This window comes from Ostrinia furnacalis, unplaced genomic scaffold (genome assembly GCF_004193835.3).
Source record: "Ostrinia furnacalis isolate ACB-3 unplaced genomic scaffold, ASM419383v2 OfSCF6157, whole genome shotgun sequence".
Classification (NCBI taxonomy): domain Eukaryota; kingdom Metazoa; phylum Arthropoda; class Insecta; order Lepidoptera; family Crambidae; genus Ostrinia; species Ostrinia furnacalis.
Window position 1 is genome coordinate 11,860 of NW_021136396.1, and position 21,569 is coordinate 33,428.

Sequence of the window (21,569 nt, forward strand, 5' to 3'; positions counted from 1 at the left end):
GCTTATAATAATTTTTTTTAAATTTGTAATATTAGAATTTCCGCAAAGTAACGCCTGATACCTACTATAAATAAATTATATTTAATATTTAACTAAAGCACTTTTTAAAGTTCTAGTTAAGTCCTTGATATTTCTGCATAATTATTATTTTACGATTTTAGTCACTGTTATTTTTAGATTGAATTGTTTGCTTCTATTATTATAAGGTGTTATTATGATATGCTTCATAATAAGTCGGGTTTTCCTCCTTTGACGGGAAAATCTAATGAGGTTATATTTCTGTATTTAATGATATCTACCGTATGTGATTAATTCGAAGAATGTGATCCTTGTTACGTGACACTATACCTAATTGAATTAGGTATTATTATGTATAAAGTCTACCTAGGACAATATTAAGTAACGCAAATAGTTACATACCTACAACCAAATCGGCCCAGTCTCCTCTTAGATTTAAAAAAATACATTATTTACTATTTGGGTAACCCTAACAAAAATTTTGACCCAACATGGTTTCATCATTAGTGACATCTTTACCAAGCCTGAAAGAAAACACAGTGTAAATTCCAAAGATTTACTAAAGATAAAAATTGAGCCTATTATCGAAATCGTCTTATGAATTAGTGGATCTCATCGTGCTTAGTATCCAGTCTTTGTAGGCGGCGACAGAAGTGTACACTCCTGGCCAGCCGTCTCTTCCACAACCGTATCCGAACGAGACGATTCCCACGGACTCCCAGTGACCCTGAGGTGTCCTCACCATGAGAGGACCGCCGGAGTCACCCCTGCAAGCGTCCTTCGCGAAGTTTCCTCCAGCACAAATTTGTTTGTCAATCAGGTTCGCCCCAAGGTTCTTGTATTTGTTAACGCACTCGTTCTTCTCAAATACAGGCAGTTGCAGCTTCAGTTTTACTGGACTGTTTGTACCTGAAAAGGTGAAAGTTTGATAAATACAGGGTGTAAAACGTATCCCGAAGACTGAAACTACGCATTCTGTACACCAAACCAAGTAACATTACAAAAAGGTTATTGGATAGACTTTTTTTACACCTGTTATTGCCTGTAAGTTTAACCCTACAATTTTAGGAAAGGTCAAAATCGAAACATTTATCTCAATATCTTAAAATCAATTTAACAAATTGAGGATAAAAATCTATTTTTACTCCAATTGTGTTTTTCCTCTGACTCACACAATAATTCGAAATCTCGTTCACAAGGCCATTTAATATTACAATATTGAAATAATACAGACATTTCCTCTTAAATTATTCAAGAGAAAGGAATTACCCTTTAAAAACCTGTAGGTATTTGTTTTTACATTCACTTCTTCGTAAGTGTTTAAACACAAAAAGTCGATACAAAAAAGTTGTACATACTGAATCTACCAATATGTATAATAATTTTCTGGCCTTACTATACAAAATAAGACTTTAATTTTATTGACATTTCAATGTGCTTTAAAAATCTAACCATACACACACGTGTTGATAATGAGGATCAGTACTGTTGTAGAAAATTCAATAAAACTAGTATCTACGTTAATCTTTAAGACATAAGAAAGATATATCTTTTTGAATTATCCAAATCGGACCATTACTTACAAAGATATTAAGTAATAAACATAGGCCGTTTTTGCCGCTAAAAGTCAACGTACGCAAGGCCGCGTGACGTCATTATATCCGAATCGAGCGCAGCCGGCGTACTAATGGGATGGAAAATATTTTTTTCCGGCTAAACTATTAGTTTTAGAAAAAAACTTTTAATAACATTTATTCTTCAAAATAAAGTAACCTATCGACCAGTAATTTTTAAAAATAAAAATTGTAAAAAATAAGTATTTCTATGTCCAATATTGTTAGAAGTTATACCTTATTGTTAGAAGTAAATAAATTAATACTTATACATTTTTATATTTTACTTGGAAGAAGATATGACTCTAACAACACTTATGTACACTTTATTTGAATAAATCGCCAAATATACCACCGCGGAGACCCCAATCGCGTCTCTGCGTGCCATTGAATCGTATGAGCGTATGGATTTTTTGCGTTATTTTTCACAATTTCCATTTTTAAAAATTACCTATCGATAGCTTACTTTATTCTGATGAATAAATGTCATTACAAGTTTTTCTCTAAAACTGATAATTTGGCTAGAAAAAAATATTTTCTATCCACGCAGTACGCCGGCAGCGTTCGGATCGGATATAATGACGTCATCGTCCCCGCGCCGGGCGGTCAGTGAACTTTTTTAGTAATTTGGCCATAACTTCGTCAATTTTTGTCGTAGAACAAAAATTTTTGAACTGTGTATTAAGGATTTCTTAGCCCTATAAATCTGCATTCACAGCTAAAAATCGAAATGATCCTCATTAGATCTTATAATAATCGACTTACTCATAAATAACTGACAGATAAGTTGTGATGATTTGTAATTAGTAGAAACTTACTTAAGGAAGATAAACATTAATTGTAATTTCTTAGTATTCTTCAACCATTCTTCTTTTGCACAAAATATCAGCAATCTACATTTAAAGTAATAAATAAAATATCATGAGTGTCACTCTTGTACATCTTTACTACATTAAATAACTTTAAAAAAAAATCTAATTTTCTATGGTGGGAATCGAACCCACGATCTTTTACTTGCTGGGCGTCTGCTCTCTGAAAATTTAGTTCGAGATGCTATTTTTAACGCTAAAAATTTTAATAACTATCTTTACTACATTATGAAATGTCGCGTTTGGTACTATTTGCCCTCGGTTTTGTGAACCTAATGAAGCGCGAAAGTAAAATCTTACCTAAGTATTACTTATTCCCTACTACTGCTATGGAAATTACCATTCTAAAACTCCCCATATTGATTCCTGTACAACGCACATGATTCCATAATGACCCTGTATAACCCTGTGCAAGTTCACGGAATTTCAAGCGGACCGCGAATCAATATTACCTTGTAAGGTTTTTCCCCAGCCTGCGACGTATACCTCGTAGCCTGGGCTCAGTCGAGTGCTCGCGCCGGGCAGACAGATCGGCTTCACGTAGTCTGTAAGCAAAAAAATTAATTTAAAACCACGGAAAACTGATCCAGTAAAGTAATCTATACTTTATAATAAATCTGGAGAGAGGTCAATTGAACATGAAATCTATTTATAATTATAACCTACAATTATTCTTCATACTCCTGGGCAGGTTATAGTATCCTTAGGAATTCCCACGGGAACGGGAGTTAACGGAAACAAAATGTTTGAAAAAATCTAAACCGCGTAAGATAGATGAAGGGGGATCCACGCGTACGAAGTCGCGGGCGGCCGCTAGTCAATACTAATATTATTAAGCTAAAGAGTTTGTGAGTTTTTTGTTTATTTGCTTGGACGACGCGATAATCTCGTTGGATAGCCCATTTATCGAGGAAGATTTTACCCTAATTTTGACATCACCCTACAGCTAATAGGGGCCGAGCAGTAAAGAAAAATTTTGCTAAAACGGGAAATACCTATCATTAAAACTATTTTCACGCGTACGAAGCTAGTAAAAAATAAAAAGCTTAAAACAGATCTAAAATCTTTTCTGCACAGAAAGTTTCTATCGTTCATTCATGTCAATATAATTAACTTTTTTTAAAAATAAAACCGACTTCAAATGCGTGAACACAAAAAAAAAACTAAAAATCAAAAATATTGCGTATAAAAAAGTTCATCCCCAATTTTCCAACCTTGCGGGTTGTTTTTTCTATTATTAAATTTAAATGGGACCACCCTTGAGGTATTACCTATACGCCGAAAAAAGATTTGTTCAAATCGGTTCATAATTGGCGGAGTTATCGCGTAACAAACATAGAAAAAAAAAACATACGGGTCGAATTGAGAACCTCCTCCTTTTTTGAAGTCGGTTGAAAAGGATGGCCACTGCTGGACAAAGGCCGTCCCCAAGGATTTCCATAACGAACGGTTCTGTGCCCGTGTCTGATTTAACCAAAATGTTTAAAAAAGCTTTTTTTATCTTTGTCATTGATCTCACTTTATAAGATGTTCATAATAATGAGCTGCCTGATAATTCAGTTTATGATTAACAGTAACCCTGTTTATTACAGCCTCGACTTTAGCGATGCTTCGTAAGTTAGAGCTTACTAGCTTTTCTTGCGCCAGCCTACATTTTTTTTCCTAAGAAACTACTGCCTAAATTGTAAGACCTAATGTGAATGTGCTAATGTTGTTATGCAATAAAAGATTGAGTATTGAAACAGTAGGTAGAAATTAAGTCGTCGTCGTTTCAGCCAAATGACGTCCACTGCTGGACAAAGGCCTCCCCCAAGGTTTTGTCCAGAAATTAAGTACCAATCACAATTTGTGTTCGGTTTTGAGTCAGCGTAGTCATGCGTATTCAGTATCATCTCGGCCTTGTTTTTTATTTATTAATTTGAAATCAGGACCAACTAGCATGAGCGTGAATTCTAGGAAAAGTATTAGTCTAAAGTCTAAACCATCATATTTATTTGACCTTGATTTTGATTATTTTTACTGTCAATTCTTATTTATAGCAATAACTTGGCAAATATGTATTTTTAAATGTGTTTTTTTTTTAATTGCTTCGTTCGAGTTCGAATCCATCGTGGAAAAGCAATAAATAAATAAATAAATCTTTCCGCATACTACATGTGACTGGGCCATGGCAAACTGCAAGTAGCCATGGAAATGTAAAATACCTACCTAGATGATATTATCTGCTATACCTATATGGCTATTCATCCTTATATGATATGGCTATTATTAAAAAGACAACATAAGTGGTTAACCTACACACACCACTATTTCTTTTCACAGTAATTATTACAATGCAACGTCGAGATCTGTTAAATATGTATGCATTTGGTAATAGGTTTTTCCAACTAACACACAAATCAGGTATATGGTCCCTTTATGTGTGTGCAAATAAATATATGAATGCGGATGCGGGCGGCGCAGGACCGGTCGTTGGGGTTATTCACGGGGAGGCCTTTGTCCAGCAGTGGACGTCATTTGACTGAAATGAAATACATATATACATATACTAGCTTTCCGCCCGCGGCTTCGCCCGCGTGGAATTTTGTCTGTCACAGAAAAACTTTATCGCGCGCGTCCCTGTTTCAAAAACCGGGATAAAAACTATCCTATGTTCTTTCCCGGGACTCAAACTATCTCTATGCCAAATTTCATCAAAATCGGTTGCGAGGTTTAAGCGGGAAAGCGTAACAGACAGACAGACAGACAGACAGACAGACAGACAGAGTTACTTTCACATTTATAATATTAGTTGGGATGAATATGAATATTATGAATATCACGATAAACATTGTGTCGGCCGTTTGGTGTAGTGGTTCAGAACGGACTACTATGCCGAGAGGTCCCGGGTTCGATTCCCGGCCTGGCAGAAATTGAAATGATGAATTTTAATTTCTGTTACGGGTCTCTATCTTGGACGAATAAGTGGTTTATTCGTCCAAGGTCTCTATGTATAATATGTATGTATTTATTGTATTTACAAAAAAAAAGTATTTAAGTATGTTTATTTTATATCCTTCGTTAAGTACCCATAGTACAAGCTTTGCTTAGTTTGGGACCAGAGGCGCAGTGTAAAATGTCCAAGGATATTTATTTATTTATTGTATCCCGTAGGATTCGAGTCTGCTACTGGCATGGTAGGCTGTTAGGTGCGCGAACTACCAAGCCTGTCTGTTTGTTGACATTTTTACGTGTAGATATCACCATTTCCAATAACTTAACCGGTTTTTTAAACTCTACTTAATACTTGTGTTAATACAGACAAGTTAACACTTACAAGATTAATGCTAAAAAAATAACCTTGGACAAGTCTAAGGAAGGTGACTAACCGGTAACGGTCTGTACTTACTTAGTAGAAATGGCTAAACAATTCACGACAAATATTGTTTTTCCTTGTTTAATTAACTTTAAGTCATATTGGGTGCTATTTTGGAATAAACATTTACACTCAGTGAAATAATAGGCTGGTGTGGTGACTGTAAATAATATTATAATATAAAAAGAAATTAAAAAAATCGTGCATTAACTTGATTCGCGTTTATTTCTGTACCGTTGAGTACATACATATTAAGGCTGGGTTGCACCATCTTATTTTAACTTTGACAAACGTCAAAAATCTGTCAAACTCCATACAAAAAGCACCGGTTATCGTCATATTTATGGTCAACAAAGTTAGGTAGGTGGTGCAACTCTGCCTAAGATGGTCATTTGGTGCTTCGATTCAATTTTTAAAGGTAATACGACACAAACCGTTTTATATAATGACTATCAATTTAATTTAAATTGCTTTTTAACAATAAAATTTTATTGCCTACTTTTATGACATGTTACTCGTTAAAAAGATCATTAATTAATTGTTTATAATCACACTACTAGTGTTGTTATTTGAACTCTTGAACTATTTGAAACTAATAATGGAAGAAAACAACAAATGGCTAAAAAATGTGACTAAAACGCAAAAAGTGTTACCTACTAAGGTGACTAAAACAGTGTTAATTAATTTATTATTTCTTTTATAATCCTCAGTAAGAGAGTCCTAAAACTGATTTAAGAGAGATGTTATTATTAAAATTGTCGTACCTAGACATTACGTTAAAAATGCAAGCAAAGCTACTGAAAATTTTAATGAAATTTCTTGAAAATTTCAGCTTAATAATGAAACTATAGAGGTCTTTTTAATAATTTACGTGATTACAAGATATTAGACCATCCAAAGTTTTCACTAAGACATCTGCTTAAAACTTTGCCAATGCAATTGAGGCTAAATCGACGATTTGTTCATTCTCAGAACACTAATAGGTTATTATAATAAGTTTGCAAGAAAAGTTAGTTATTCATGCTGAACAAAAGGGGAATTAATGATAGTGAACCTTGTTACTTGAAAAAAGAGCCTATTTTTGCCCCACTGCTGCACTGCAGATAAACAAAGGTTTCAACCAAAACCGTCACTTATCTAAATAAAGATTAGCATTAAAACCTACAACGAGTAAGTGCCTATTTAGATTGAAGTTACTTTGAACATTTACACTGGAATAAAAATACTTTATCTTATTGTCTAGTCGGAATACGTAATCCGCGATGAAAATACCGTAAATACCTTCATCAGTACGTAAATTATAAGTTAGGTTTTTTAATGTAACAGGAGGCAAACGAGCAGACGGATCACCTGAGGCTAAGTGATTACCGTCGCCCATAGACACCCGCAGTCCCAGGGGCGTTAAGGGTGCGTTGCCGGCCTTGAAGGTGAAGATACGTTCTCTTCTTGAAAGTTTGCAGGTCGTATCAGACCGGAAACACCGTAGACGACAGTCTATTCCACTTAGGTATTATGATACATGTGTTTACTGTTTCTGTTTTGTCCCAAAATAGAAGAGGTCGTGTCCCACATACCAAATATAAAGTCTCAGAATAAAAATACGTACGTAGAATGTACTAAATAAGTTTAAAACGTGTAAAAACGCGTACCGGAAAACGCAGCGAGGGACGTCCACCTACAAGGTGGACCGACGACATCGTAAAGGTAGCAGGGAAGCGCTGGACGCAGGCCGCTACCAATCGATCAACATGGAAAGCATTGGGGAGGCCTATGTTCAGCAGTGGACGTCCTATGGCTGAAATGATGATGATGATGAAAAATAATAGATAATCACTTACAGGTATATCTGGCCCTTTGAGAAAGGCGAACGAGGCCGATGTCGTCTTTCTTATTTGTGTTTTGGTCGTTGTACCCACGGTTGGGGTATTTTTCTGCGACCGGGATCTCTTGCGGCGGATCTGCGCAGACGCCGTCGCTGCAATCCACCTCGCTCTGTGTGTCGTACTCGCCTAGACGGACGGTGACCCTGTTAAAAAAACAAATACCTATATTTTATTCCATTTTGAATTGTTTCCACCACCAGTGGTGAAGAAAGGGGCACTTTACATGTCGCCTTATCTTTTGGGCCTACCAGCGCTTCGAGACAAACATATGGCAAGTGCAGAGAAGATATAAGATATGTTTAAAACCACGCAAATACCCTACAAGCAAGCTGAAGTGGAAATGGGCAGGGCACATAGTACGCAGAACTGACGGCCGATGGAGCAGCAAGGTTCTGGAGTGTAGGCCACGTACCGGAAAGCGCAGCGTAGGATGTTCAACCACAAGGTAGACCGACAACCTCATAAAGGTAGCAGGAAGGCGCTGGATTGAGGCCGTTACCAACCGGTCATTATTGAAATCATTTCTTTTGACATAGATTTTACGGTAAAGGGATTACCAGGTGTAAAATCACATTGATTGTGTAATTGTTCTGCTGCTGCTGCTGACTATAATCAATCTATACTTATAATAAATCTGTAGAGAGGTCAATTCTGTACATGAAATATTTTTTCAAAATAACTATCAGGGGGTGATTAGTGATCGATACTGATGCCAAAAATGCAACCAGTAAAATTTTTGTCTGTCTGTCTGTCTGTATGTTCCTTATAAAAACAAAAACTACTGGACGGATTTTAACGAAACTTGGTACAATTATTCTTCATACTCCTGGGCAGGTTATAGTATACTTAGGAGTATCCCACGGGAACGGGAATTAGCGGGAAAATCCTTTTGTATGAAAAATCAAAACCGCTTAAGTTAGACGCTTGAAATTTGGCATGCAGGTACCTTAGTAAACTTAAAGCTTAGTTACAACAGGATATTGCAAAATTCCCACGGGAACGGGAGTTAGCGGGAAAAATCATTTGTGTGAAAAAATCTAAACCGCGTAAGATAGATGAAGGGGGCAAAACGTGATCCACGCGTACGAAGTCGCGGGCGGCCGCTAGTATTCAATAATATTGTACTACTACTATGCTATCATGCTGATAGTAAAATTAATACAATGACGCTGTGGTTTAGCAGTCACAAAGTAATTTCTCCAATTTTTGAGTCCTTAAATTAGATCCAAAAACTAGAGTGAGAATCTAATTACTATACTTCAGGCAAAAAGAACAGTGTAATCTAACCAATGAAATCAGAAGTTGTGATACTTACAGTTTTCCGATTTCTCTTTCCACTGCACCAATGAGGCAGTGAGCAGCTGTAAGCACGTATCGATGGTTGATCAGCACTCCACCACACTGGTAGGTTATTCTTCCAGATTCTAAAACATATAATATAGTTAGGAAACTAACAATATTTACTAACTAAAACAAAGAAGAATCACTTACAAATATATTAGTAGTTCAATTGGCAAATCCATCTATACAAATTTCACACCAGCTGATTAAAGACATTGATGTTGGGTGTAAGTCGCGAGACAGTGTGAATCGACTCCATTGAAGATATTGATGATCTAAGCATAAGCCTCCTCTATCTTAATTCTAACTTTATCAGTCAAATTAAGTCACAAGTCACTACAAATTTTCTCTATCGAGGCTCCCGATCAGTGGCGAACCCAATGAGGGCTATCGTTTTTATACTTAACAGTTGGCACCCCTGGCGATTGACAGGACCTTACTCTACAGTGGCGCCATCTTGATGAGTGCAAATGCGATAGTCCTCCTACCACTTTAGCGCTCACCAGTTGGCGCCACTGTCTTCGCTACTAGCAAGTGACAGGACCTTACACTACAGTGGCGCCAACTGGTGAGCGCTAAAACGATAGCCCTCATTAAGTAGAGGGTTGCCCACCGCGGTGCTGAACCAAAGTCTAGCCTACGGCGTCTCACTCTAGTGGGCCCGGTCGAAGTTTCTCTCTCTCTGTTTTAATAAATAGTGATTCTAACTGTTCTAGTATTTGGTAGCTTGGATATGATTTCCAACTTACTTGTGCGATATCCTAACAGTGCCATCCAAGGGAACTCGTCCAGTTCGGTGAACTGGCCTCCGTAAATCCTATCTCCATTGGTGTCGACGCCGCACTCCCCAACGGGTGACGGGTTTGCATCATCAGCGTTAAACCCATCGTCCTGACGATTCGGAGCTGGCGTGGTCGGCACTGGCTATAAGGGGAAACATATTGATCTTTACCCTAATAAGCTGGTAAAATCAGTCCATCTGCATTATTTGCATTTAAAGCAGATCATCTGTCAATCAAAAACAAGGAACTACTACAACCACTACAAGATAAAAACTTCTGAATATCTTTTTTCTTCTTAAAAATAATACCGGTAACTGTGACAACAAAATAAGCTGCCATAATCTTAACTTGATTTGAAGCCATCTGTACTTCTTTTCTCATATTTTCGCTACTTCTTTAACTGCATCAAATCATTGCTACGTAAAAAATATTGTTGATAACAAAAGTAAATGAGTTACCACTCCTGCTCATCATTAATTATATCTAGCGCAACTAGGAGATGTTGATGCTTATTATCCATCTTCATTTTTTCATCTTTGCCCAGCCTTTGATCATTGTCTTCGATAGTAATTAACCAAGATAACTGCTGATCATCAGCTATTATGTCTTCCACAGCTTGAACCTCTAGGAAAAGATAGGTCAGAAGATTATTAATAGAAGCGTTATATGTATGTTAGTAAATACTTACTATAACTGGTACCTGCGAATCCTCTTCAGGCAGGGGTCCACAGCATACTGCCGGCGTGGTGCGATTTAAGAAACCGCATTGAGACTTTCTCAAAAAGGTTACAACAAAGCTGGGCAGGGGTCGCCTCTCAAATGCACTTAGCAAATCTTGACATTCGTATAGAGAAATGCATTGGCTGGGTTGCCCTAAAGGCGTGGTGCAGCTTTCTGAAACAAAAGAAGAATGATTGACATTCGGGTATTTGTACCCGTTATTTTATGATTGACTGATTCACTGACTCATCACGAATTCTCAGAAACTACAAGTGCTAGGAGACTGAAATTATGCATGGGTTCCTTTTAGAACGTAGGTGCTCTCTAAGACGGGATTTTGCAAAATTCAACCCCTAAGGGTGTAAAACGGGATCCACGCGCACGAAGTCGCGGGCGGCCACTAGTAAAATATAAAATTATTAAGAACCGTATCGCTGTAGCGTCGAATCATTTAATATTTCACTGATAAGGTATACTCGTACATTAGTTTAATGTGCGCTGACTGTAAAGATGTTGATATCGATTGTGCTATTTTATAAATATAAACTAGTGAGTAAAATTAATATTTATGAAGTAGGTACCTAATGCAAATGATAACTTTTTAGCACTATGGACCAGGATTAATAATTAATCAGAGATGCATATATTTCATTTAGCGATGATAACAGGATAGCTAAAACGCTTATAAAAATCCTGAGAGTAATAGATTGTTTACAAACAGTTAGGTACCTAAGTAATCTATTAAATATACATTTTGATGAAACCAAATGATTGTCCTTTTGTTAATGAGAAAAACTATTAAGAAACTCAGTTAACTAAGATTAAAATTAAATTAAAAGTATATTTTACAATATTACACAAGATTATAAGTTACTACGCAGAGAATTCGTTCAAATGGTTACCAAAATAAAACAATGCCATTTACAAAAATACGAAATCAAAATGGTATATTTTTTGGCTTATTCGAATTTGTAAAAACCAATCGGGATTTCCACTTCATGGCGACGACATGTTTATACAGTGTGGTCATCACTAAACGTGTTTTGAGTTAAAATCATTGAAACACTGCATTATTATTATTTGTTACTATAGGTCTAAAGGCTGCTATAGATAGATAGAGATAGATATACTCAACATCAAATAAACCGCACCTTCCGCGACCGACGCGAACTTTAAGATTTTCTTCTGACACAATCATGGTGCCCCTACAATATTGGTGTTATTTGAAAGCCCAATAAATATCCTTAAAGAAAAACACATTTAATTTCTTAATAAATAATTAACATATACCATAAATGTGACTTGAAAAAATACCTCACTTTGGGCCCAACTATGGGATCAATTAGACCAATTTTTATGATTATAAAACCAAATAATGATCTCACGTGTCCTCTTTAACAGATGGATAGCGATTAATCCCAACTTAACAGTTTAATAGCCATAAAAGTTGGCTCAAGCGTAACTACTTATTTTTTGAAGAAGTGACTCTGGATCCTTCTAAAGACACATTTTTGGGGTAAAAACCTTTCCTTTAATGAAATGAAGGTTAGAACTAGGCTTTTAAATGGTGCCAATATTGGTGGGAAGTGGGGATGCATAAGTTTGAAAATGCTTGTCGCGGGAGGTGCGATTTATTTGATGTCGAGTGTAGATAGGTCTAACACTAAACTCAGTCGGAGCCTGAGGTATGGAAGCGGCACAGGAGGGTGTTTTAGAGACGTCAAACGTCAGCGAGACTTCAGATATGCTTCAAAGAAGAACGGTCACGCTCCATACAAAAAAAAACCCAGACCCAACAGAAACGAGACATACCTCAGTTTTTTTGTCATGTCTTAATTAGTTAAATTATATATTTTTTATATTCGTTATACAAAAACTAATACAAAATGCCTATTTATCACCAAAATTGGTAAATGTATGTACTTACCTAAATGTCTATTACAGCTGCCATGGAATGTATCTAGGTGACCTGGAGATACAGCCGGATTATACAGGGTGGTTATACATATGGAATGATAAGTGATCTCACTCGATTATTTCTAAACTATACAAGATATCGAAAAACTAGTTACTGATTCTGAAAGTGCTTCACGAGCTCTTTCAAATGGTACCAATAACAGGTTACAGATTATGGAAGCTGGTAACATTGAATTTTTGGATTTTGTAACTTCTCGTTTCCACCCAAGCGTGGAGATTATGGCAAAACCCTCCACTATAGTAGAGGAGGCTCATAGTCCAGCAGTGGACTGTAAAGGGCTGTTGATGATGAACTAATTAAGACATGACAAAAATATTTTGATATGTCTCGTTTCTGTCGGATCTGGGTTTTTTTTGTATGGGGCGTGACCGTTCTTCTTTGTTGCTTTGTTATGTCATAATATTTCAATGTTACTCCTGCCCGTGCCGCTCCTATACCTCACGCGTTGCTGAATTAAGCGCTTGACCCATAGCTGTTAAGTAGTTCCACAATTGCAATATTCATACGTCATCGTCGGAAACCTTGGACAAAAAGATGGCGAGGAAAGCATTAGGGCCAAACAAACTTCCAAAGGAGTTCCAAAGAGTTCTCTTGCCATAAATTGCTGACTAGTCGCAATACAGAGTACTGAATATAGCTTTTAATAGTTCTTCAGAGGTCTTCATCATTCGACTTCTAGTGCTATTCTAGTGCTCCCTTACAGACTATTATTATACTATCCAGAATATGACACTCATAAAGCGATACGATTTAGTTAATGTAACTTTAATTAAAATTCAACGATTCAATTTGAGTTCTTATTTAACTGCTGTTTGTTGTTTCGCATTTAGCCAAATAGTTAAACAAAATTCTATAGGTCTAAAGGCTTTTATATCAAACAAAATTACTTATCTCCCAAAGTCCCAATTTCAATTTATCATCATATCTATCTATCTATCTAAATATATGTATGTAACTGACTGATATATGTGACTGACTGACTTACTGCCTGACATAGTGATCTATAAACGCACAGCCCAAACCAATGGACGGATCGGGCTGAAATTTGGCATGCAGGTAGATGTTATGACGTAGGCATCCGCTAAGAAAGTATTTTACGAAACTCCACCACTAAGGGGGTAAAACGGGATCGCTAACGCGAACGCTAGTTCAAAATAAAATGTCATTACGACAAAAGATATTAAGACTTTTGAAATGGTTTCTCAATGCAATAAGGATAAAGTTAATGTTTTGTACGATAATACTGGATATACAGGTTTTGGCTTTATTAAGATACAAGCGTTGTGTTCTTCACTTTTTGAGGCTAATTTGTTTGTTTATAAATGTGGCATTTTCCGTTCTTTTGATCATGCGTGTTATGTTGATGATTTTATTTGTATTACAACCGAGAATCGATAGCCTAGATAACCTCTGACGTCACATCTACCGCTGATGATCAATCAATGATGAATATGTTGACATTTACAACTCAATAATAACAAGTTTTAATTAAGATAAAGTTCAGGAAATACTGATTGTTTATGAGAACGACGCAACTCAGAGTGTTTTATTTTTCTACTTTGTATTTTCGTGTGAAGTCTTTTTGTATAATTTATCAAAATGTGAAGTCTTAACTAACCTTTTTCTTTATTTTACGACTTATCTTAATTAAGCACATTATTTTTTGAATCTGTTGTTCGGATTAACTCGTATGTAATAATTAACTTTAAGACAGGTACTTTGAATATGGGCCTCATAAGAAGGCTCAAGGTCACCCAAAGGGCGATGGAGCGGGCTATGCTCGGAGTTTCCCTGCGTGATCGAATCAGAAATGAGGAGATCCGTAGGAGAACCAAAGTAACCGACATAGCTCGCAGAATTGCTAAAATCAAGTGGCAGTGGGCGGGGCACATAGCTCGTAGAGACGATGGCCGTTGGGGCAGGAAAGTTCTCGAGTGGCGACCACGGGCTGGAAAACGTAGCGTGGGCAGGCCTCCTACTAGGTGGACCGACGATCTGGTAAAGGTCGCGGGAAGAGCCTGGATGCGGGCAGCGCAGGACCGTTCATTGTGGAAAACCTTGGGGGAGGCCTTTGTCCAGCAGTGGACGTCATTTGGCTGAAACGAACGAAACGAACTTTGAATATGAACGTTAAGTGACTTCTTAGCAACAACCGGGTTTAACAAAAATGGTACATGAATTGCCTATTCATTTACCTATACGTCCAGTTATTATGTCAGTAAAAAAACTTACGTGTATGGGTGTACCCAAAAACTAGCGTTAGCACAAAAAACACAGTCCGGCAAAACATTTTACGAAAATAGTATATTATTATAGCGTTCACACATCACACACACACGGGTTAATTTTGATTTTTTCCTGTTTTTTACGTAAACACGATCGTTGCGCGCACGCCGGTTCTACTTACTGGCTCTTGGAGGTCAGCTTCGACATTTAATATGTCTTGTTTTTATGTACCGTCTGCAAAGCACGAGACGATTTTTATTTGGTCATATTCATAGTATACTATAACTAGTGGCATGCCCAAGCTTTGCACAGGTAGTTTAAGGTATTAACAAAAAAAATGTAAGCCTATTAGAAAAACGATTAATTGTCCAGTAATTTCGGAGAATACTCAATAGAAACATACAAAAATATAAATATTTCCTCTATACTATAAGTTTAATATTACTTTAAAAAATTATTAAAAAAGATATTATGAGACTGTACTTGAAAGAGAATAAACATACTAACTTTATTTTATGGTTGTATTCTTATGATGTAAAAAAACCGGCCAAGTGCGAGTCGGGCTCGCGCACAAAGGGTTCCGTAGCAGCAAATATAATAAACTTATTATGTCAATTTAATCAACCTATCTCAAAAACTATAAGAGATACTTTGATCAAACCAAAAATCGTTGAAAGAGTTAATTAGCATGCATCACCTCTATTTTTTTTAGAATTTTATACCCCGTAGTTATAAAAATAGAGGGGGGGGGACATACTTTTTACGACTTTGAGAGCTGATATCTCAAAAACCGTTCACTTTAAGAAAAATGTTTTTTAGAAAACTTTATATCATTTTAAAAGACCTTTCCATTGATACCCCACACGGGTATGTACATCGAAAAAAAATAAACTGTCATTGGACCCGCAACGAAATTAATCAGAAGAACATAGGAGGAGTTCGAAATTAAGGTTCGACTTCCCTCCATTGCAAAGCGGATGACAGGTGACAAACAAAGGTTTAAAACCTTTAAGAAAAGATTATGCACCACGGACAATAAATTAAATTAAGGGGGCCTATCTTATGAGCAATTAGCAACTACCTGCCAATAATATTTTTCACAAAATCGCTTAAAAGCACGGAAATTTTTCCTTGTCGCGACAAGATCGGTGTAATAAATTGCGGAAACAGATGTATGTTGTATTGAATTAAGCATTCTACACTAGGGGAGACCGAGGAGAGTGGTAATAGAAGAGAGTTGTGACATTTTCGATTTTTGGAAACCTAAGTATTCCTACTATATATCAGCGAGCTCGCAACAGCGACTTGCACAAAAAAAAACGCGCACTGTTAAAAGTTTAAGTTTAAAAAAATCGACAATGTGGCAACTCTCCTCGGTCTACCCTACTTACCTATTCGTGGTCTTCACTCAAGAACTTGTCGAATTTACAACTATTTTATTATTGTTTCAAACATTTACCTAAAACGTCTTACTTAGTTATGCCCATAAAAACAAATCCTTGATCGACCACACGAACGTTGTCCTTTTATAGAAATAGGAACTGGTAATAAAGCATTCAAAAGGTATTTATAGCCACCATAAAATATTGTTCTTAGCGATAAGTGTCACATGGTGTATAGTGATGTGGAAAATTGCGACATTTATACATTTTAATTTTTTGTGTATTTTTCTTGACATGCTTGTCTTCCGGGGACGCCCAAGCCTTGCTTTTGGCATCGCGCATCCATTCGAGGAGGTAGCGACTCGAGTTTGCTATCCTTCAAAAGAGTGCACAATGCAGATAAATAACTTCTAACGTTTGATAAATGCGCGACGTTTGATAAATACAGAAAAGTTACTCACCAGGTTCGTCTGAAAATCTGCTTTCGGCTTTCGGACAGAGGTTGGTAGCCTGCAAAGTATCGATAATCCAATCATGGTATTTATGTACGGCCGTATACACAGCAGGTCTGCCTTCCACTCCACAGCCAATCCCGTAAGACACCACAGCTATGGCCTGCCATCTCCTGTCAGACCGTTGCCTCATGGCTGGACCCCCAGAGTCCCCTTGGCAAGTGTCAGACAACTTCTTCCCACCCAAGCAAACCTGGCCATCGTTCAGAGATGGGAATGTCTTCGCACAGCGTTCGCGGTCTACTACTGGCAGTTTTACTTTAAGTTTGATAAGACTTAATGTGGCTAAAACAAAAGAAAAATGTACTATAGGTATTTATCTTTGACCACTGCTACTCATAAAATACATAAACCTATAGATAAAAATGGAACAAAAAATTTGAAAACTATAGAATTTGATTCCTCTGATGATGTTAAACGATACTTAAAAACGTAATAAGTAAAATTTATATTTGCGTGATAAGAAGATTTGGTTCATTACATTTTTGTGTTTGTCCCCATCCAGCGGCTACAATTTGATCATCAACATTCCACTGTCCCATTCGATCCAAACAAAGCGGCTGAACGAATTCTGAAAAAAAAAGTCATTTAAAAGAAAAGAGTTTGTTTTTTCTGATTTAGTAATGATATTTTTAAGTATATTTGTATTATCATCATTTCAGCCATAGGACGTCCACTGCTGAACATAGGCCTTCCCCAGTATTTCCATAATGGCCGGTTGGCCATTAAATTCTTCCTAATCGGACAAGCAATTATTTATTACAAGTCAAAAAAGTTTAAAATTATATGAAAAAGTATAACTTACCTGAGTATACTATACGTTTCACGAGCCTTATCAGACCGATATCATGTACGTGTTTAGTGCGGTTGTACTCTGCATGAGGGTGAACGGACAATACTTTGATATCTTGGGGTGGATCTGCACACACGTTCCCTGTACATTCTATGTTTTTGCTGATGTCATTCTCACCTAGGCGTACAAAATCCCTGTTGCAAAAAATAGTATTATTTACATGTATCAGGAAGATCAGGGTTTGTACATCATCATCATCATTTCAGCCATAGGACGTCCACTGCTGAACATAGGCCTCCCCCAATGCTTTCTACGTTGATCGATTGATAGCGGCCTGCGTCCAGCGCTTCCCTGCTACCTTTACGAGGGTTTGCACAACTTCATGAATTTGTAAAATAATACCAAAGAACACCCGAACACGCTCTGTTCAACTGAAATCTCAGATCATAGAAGGGAAATGTATCGCATGCCGTGCATCTTACTTTAGTGCGACTACGCGACTGTGACATTCTACATTTGACAAGTAAGCGATCTAGCGCTGCTACATGTAAATATACATATAAGTTTGGTTAGACGACAGAACTGATGCAGCAACTTTAGTTTTCTTTCTAAAATGGAGCAAGAATTTTGCTTATATACAATAGCTTCTCTATTCTCTAACGCCCGTTTCCCATATTCAATCCTTGTCCAAATCCGGATTTCAACTGTCAAATTTAATTTCAGCTTTAGATTAAATATCCACAATATTCGATTATGCTATAATATTGTTTAAATCAAGCGCGAAGCTCAAGACCGAACGCGATGGAGGACTGTTGTGGGCGCCCTCTGCCCCATCTAGGGGACATAGGACCTTAAGTCAAGTAAGTCATTGTTTAAATAGTCTTATAAGTAAACAATACAAAAACATCGAAAACCGCAGATATTTTAACCCCAAGGGCTATATTTCACCGGGACACCATGGCGGCGCAACCAGTCGCCGGCTACCAACAAAATGTATGCAGCTTTGCGCAACCAAACGGACACCAGGTGAGTAACTCTCTATAGAGCTGTATACATTTTGTTGGTAGCCGGCGACTGGTTGCGCCGCCATGGTGTCCCGGTGAAATNCAAAATGTATGCAGCTTTGCGCAACCAAACGGACACCAGGTGAGTAACTCTCTATAGAGCTGTATACATTTTGTTGGTAGCCGGCGACTGGTTGCGCCGCCATGGTGTCCCGGTGAAATATAGCCCCAAATGTTATTGAAATTTGACAGATGACGGATGGATTTGGATTAGGATTGAAAGAAATCCAGCATATTATAACTCTTGGTGAAATGTAAATACTTACAAAACTTCGTATTTCCTTCTCGCAATGCAATGCGCAGCTGTCAGCACGTATCGCTGGTTTATTATCGATCCTCCGCATAAGTACATCAGTTGATTGGTCGCCTCTAGTTCTTTAGAAAAAAAAAATATATGGTACATTTTTTTCTAATTTTCCTAAAGTAGTCATGACTATGTCCACCCTACGGCGCCCGCTTTTCGTTGAATTTTAGGACACGGTGTATATAAAAGCGAAAGGTCACTGACTGACTGATTCACTCACTCATCACAAAATCACGGAAACTACAAGCAGAGTAAATACAAATAAGTAGGTCATCTTCATAGAAACGCACCGAGCGCGGTTTGTATGTGAGCGCGCCAATATAGGTGCGTATACGCATACTATGCGTACTCATTTGTATTTACTCTGCTACAAGTGCTAGGAGTCTCAAATTTTGTATGGGGGTTCCTTTTACAACTTAAGAAAACAATGCAAAATAAAAAGGGGGTTGGAAGTTTATATAAAAGTCCACTGTTTGACGTACCCTAGTAATTTTTACCTTTTCATCTCTTGTTGGAACAAATCCTCTAACAGTTGTATAAATATTGATCATCATTATCAGGTCATTCAGTCTCCACTGCTCCTCTCTAATTGAAATAGATGATGATGACGTCACGACGACGCCAACACATCAGACAAATACAAAAACAGCTATAGTCTGGTCTGCGAGCACGTAGAATTTTGTCCAATGACCCCAAGCTACCCACCATTGCTGTCGCGCTCGCTCACTCACTGCGGGCGCCCGTCGCACAGTCGCGACAGCAATATAATTACGCGCGAGCGATAAGGATGGGTAGCTTGGGGTCATTGGACAAAATTCTACGTGCTCACAGAGCGGGCTTTAGTATAAAAATATAGAATTAATACGAGAAAATAAGAAAAGTAAGTAAGAGTACATACGGACACTATACCACAGCAAAGCTAGCCAAGGTAATTCCCCGGTTTTTGTTCTTTGTCCCCCATATATTTTATTGGTGAACACGCTAAAATCCAGGCCACATTTATCCTCCGAAGCTAACTTGGAATCTTCCAGGGAATCTGGATCAATATCTTGCTGCAAAAGTAACAAAATGGTTCCGGTCAAGTTAACTGCGCACCTGGCTCCGTGACGTCATATCGACGTGTAAGGACGGGGCGAACGCGGAGAAGTGTGCAGGTGAAAGCGAGGTACAGTCGCATTCCAGTCAGGTGCGCAGTTAACTTGAGCGAGTTGCACCTTAACGTGAACCGCTTGAGAAACACTGTCACTCGTTGGGAAAAAAAACCCACCAAGTAACACTGTTACTGTTAGGGCATATGTTTAACATAAATCATCCCAACACACTGTAGCCAGTAACTGTGTGTGAAAAAGAAAAGCATTCCCAATCTGTAACACTGTTTATCATTGCCATTAATGTATCTTAATCACTTCAAAATGGCTAAATTCTGCTAGCCAATCGAACTGTGTTTCACTTGTTATCTCAAAGAGAAATGTATGCATTGCATTCTATAATGTTAAATCAACTGCACTCAGGAGGATTTGATGAGTGCTACTGACAACGCCACTCTTGTGGCGGAGTTTTGGGCTGACACTGTGTAGGTTTGTTGTCGACACGAAAAGAAGAAGAAGATGTTAAATCAGTATCATACCAACAAGCGTTCTTTGTTAGACTCGAACTGCTCCTCTGTAGGTAAAGGACCACAGCACACTCTAGGGACTGTCACATCGCACCCGCACTTTGACTGTTTCATGAAATCCAAAGTGCGTTTCTCAACTTGCCCACCAGCTAGTGCTTCTGTAAAGTATGAGCAATCTGACACCATTATGCATTTGCCTGGAGTGTCAAGAGGTGTGATACAATCTGAAAAAAAAAATTAAGTATGCCATGACACTCGCCAGTCTAATCCTACTAATATTATACGAGTAAATGCGAAAGTTTGAATGTCTGGATGTTTGTTACTCTTTCACGCAAAAAGTACTGTACGGATTTTGTTGAAACTTTACAGTATTATTGTTTGTAACCCAGATTAACATTAAGCTATAATTTATGCCGATCTGAGACACAAATTTCACGCGGGAGAAGCCGCGGGCAAAATCTATAGTTAGCTTTTGGATATTAATTTATCCACGATCAAAATGAACGAACAAAATGCATAGATCATTTTTTGACCTTCAAGCATCTAAAAAAAGTATAAATACTTAAACGTAGAAATTAATTGGAAGTGGATGAGCTTTGTTGCAAGTATTATTAAAAAGTTCATACAATCCTTATTACTAAATCAAGCTAACCATTGATTCAAAAATCGCCTTTTTGTGATATTTAAGTCTTATTTAACTAATTGTTGACTTAACGGCGACGGCTCATAAAATTGGCCCTAAGTTAAGAGACACAAAATAGTGCTAAAATACTTACCATTGTTTGTGGCTGCTTTGCATGAATACACAAGTAAAAGTAAATTCAAAGCACTTTTCCACATCTTAGTTGTAGTAATTTCAAAAAAATATCCACAATTTTGATAATTAATATAAAAGAAATTACAAACACATGTTTATAGCACAAACACCTACTCATAAACTGATGCAGATTGTTACTAAATAAACAGCGATGGATTCGTTACACCAATAATTTTGGAAGATATAATAAAATAAGATGCAGCAGGGAAACTAAAATGAGTGTTTTTGCCCTGTTATAAAGTGGGATCACGTTGTTTAATTCACTCATTCTTTTCTCACAGCAAGGATACAAGATCT

General features: G+C 37.3%; 1 protein-coding gene across 2 annotated transcripts; it reads right to left on the minus strand.

Annotated features, from left to right (window-relative positions):
* Positions 1-560: 560 nt before the first annotated feature.
* On the minus strand, positions 561-21,367 carry LOC114362071 (serine protease 7-like). 2 transcript variants are annotated; one of them, XM_028317330.1, is made up of 13 exons: positions 21,232-21,367; positions 20,468-20,679; positions 19,739-19,892; positions 18,803-18,911; positions 17,485-17,666; positions 17,161-17,250; positions 16,629-16,964; positions 10,562-10,755; positions 9,829-10,003; positions 9,054-9,162; positions 7,694-7,881; positions 2,953-3,045; positions 561-927 (listed from the first exon to the last, which is right to left on the minus strand). In XM_028317330.1, the coding sequence occupies exons 1-13, from the start codon at positions 21,293-21,295 to the stop codon at positions 614-616; spliced, it is 2,220 nt and encodes a 739-aa protein (XP_028173131.1). In that variant the 5' UTR covers positions 21,296-21,367; the 3' UTR covers positions 561-613. The 2 variants fall into 2 exon arrangements, with proteins under 2 accessions (XP_028173131.1, XP_028173129.1); XM_028317328.1 differs by having other exon boundaries at positions 10,550-10,755; positions 21,232-21,357.
* Positions 21,368-21,569: the final 202 nt, after the last annotated feature.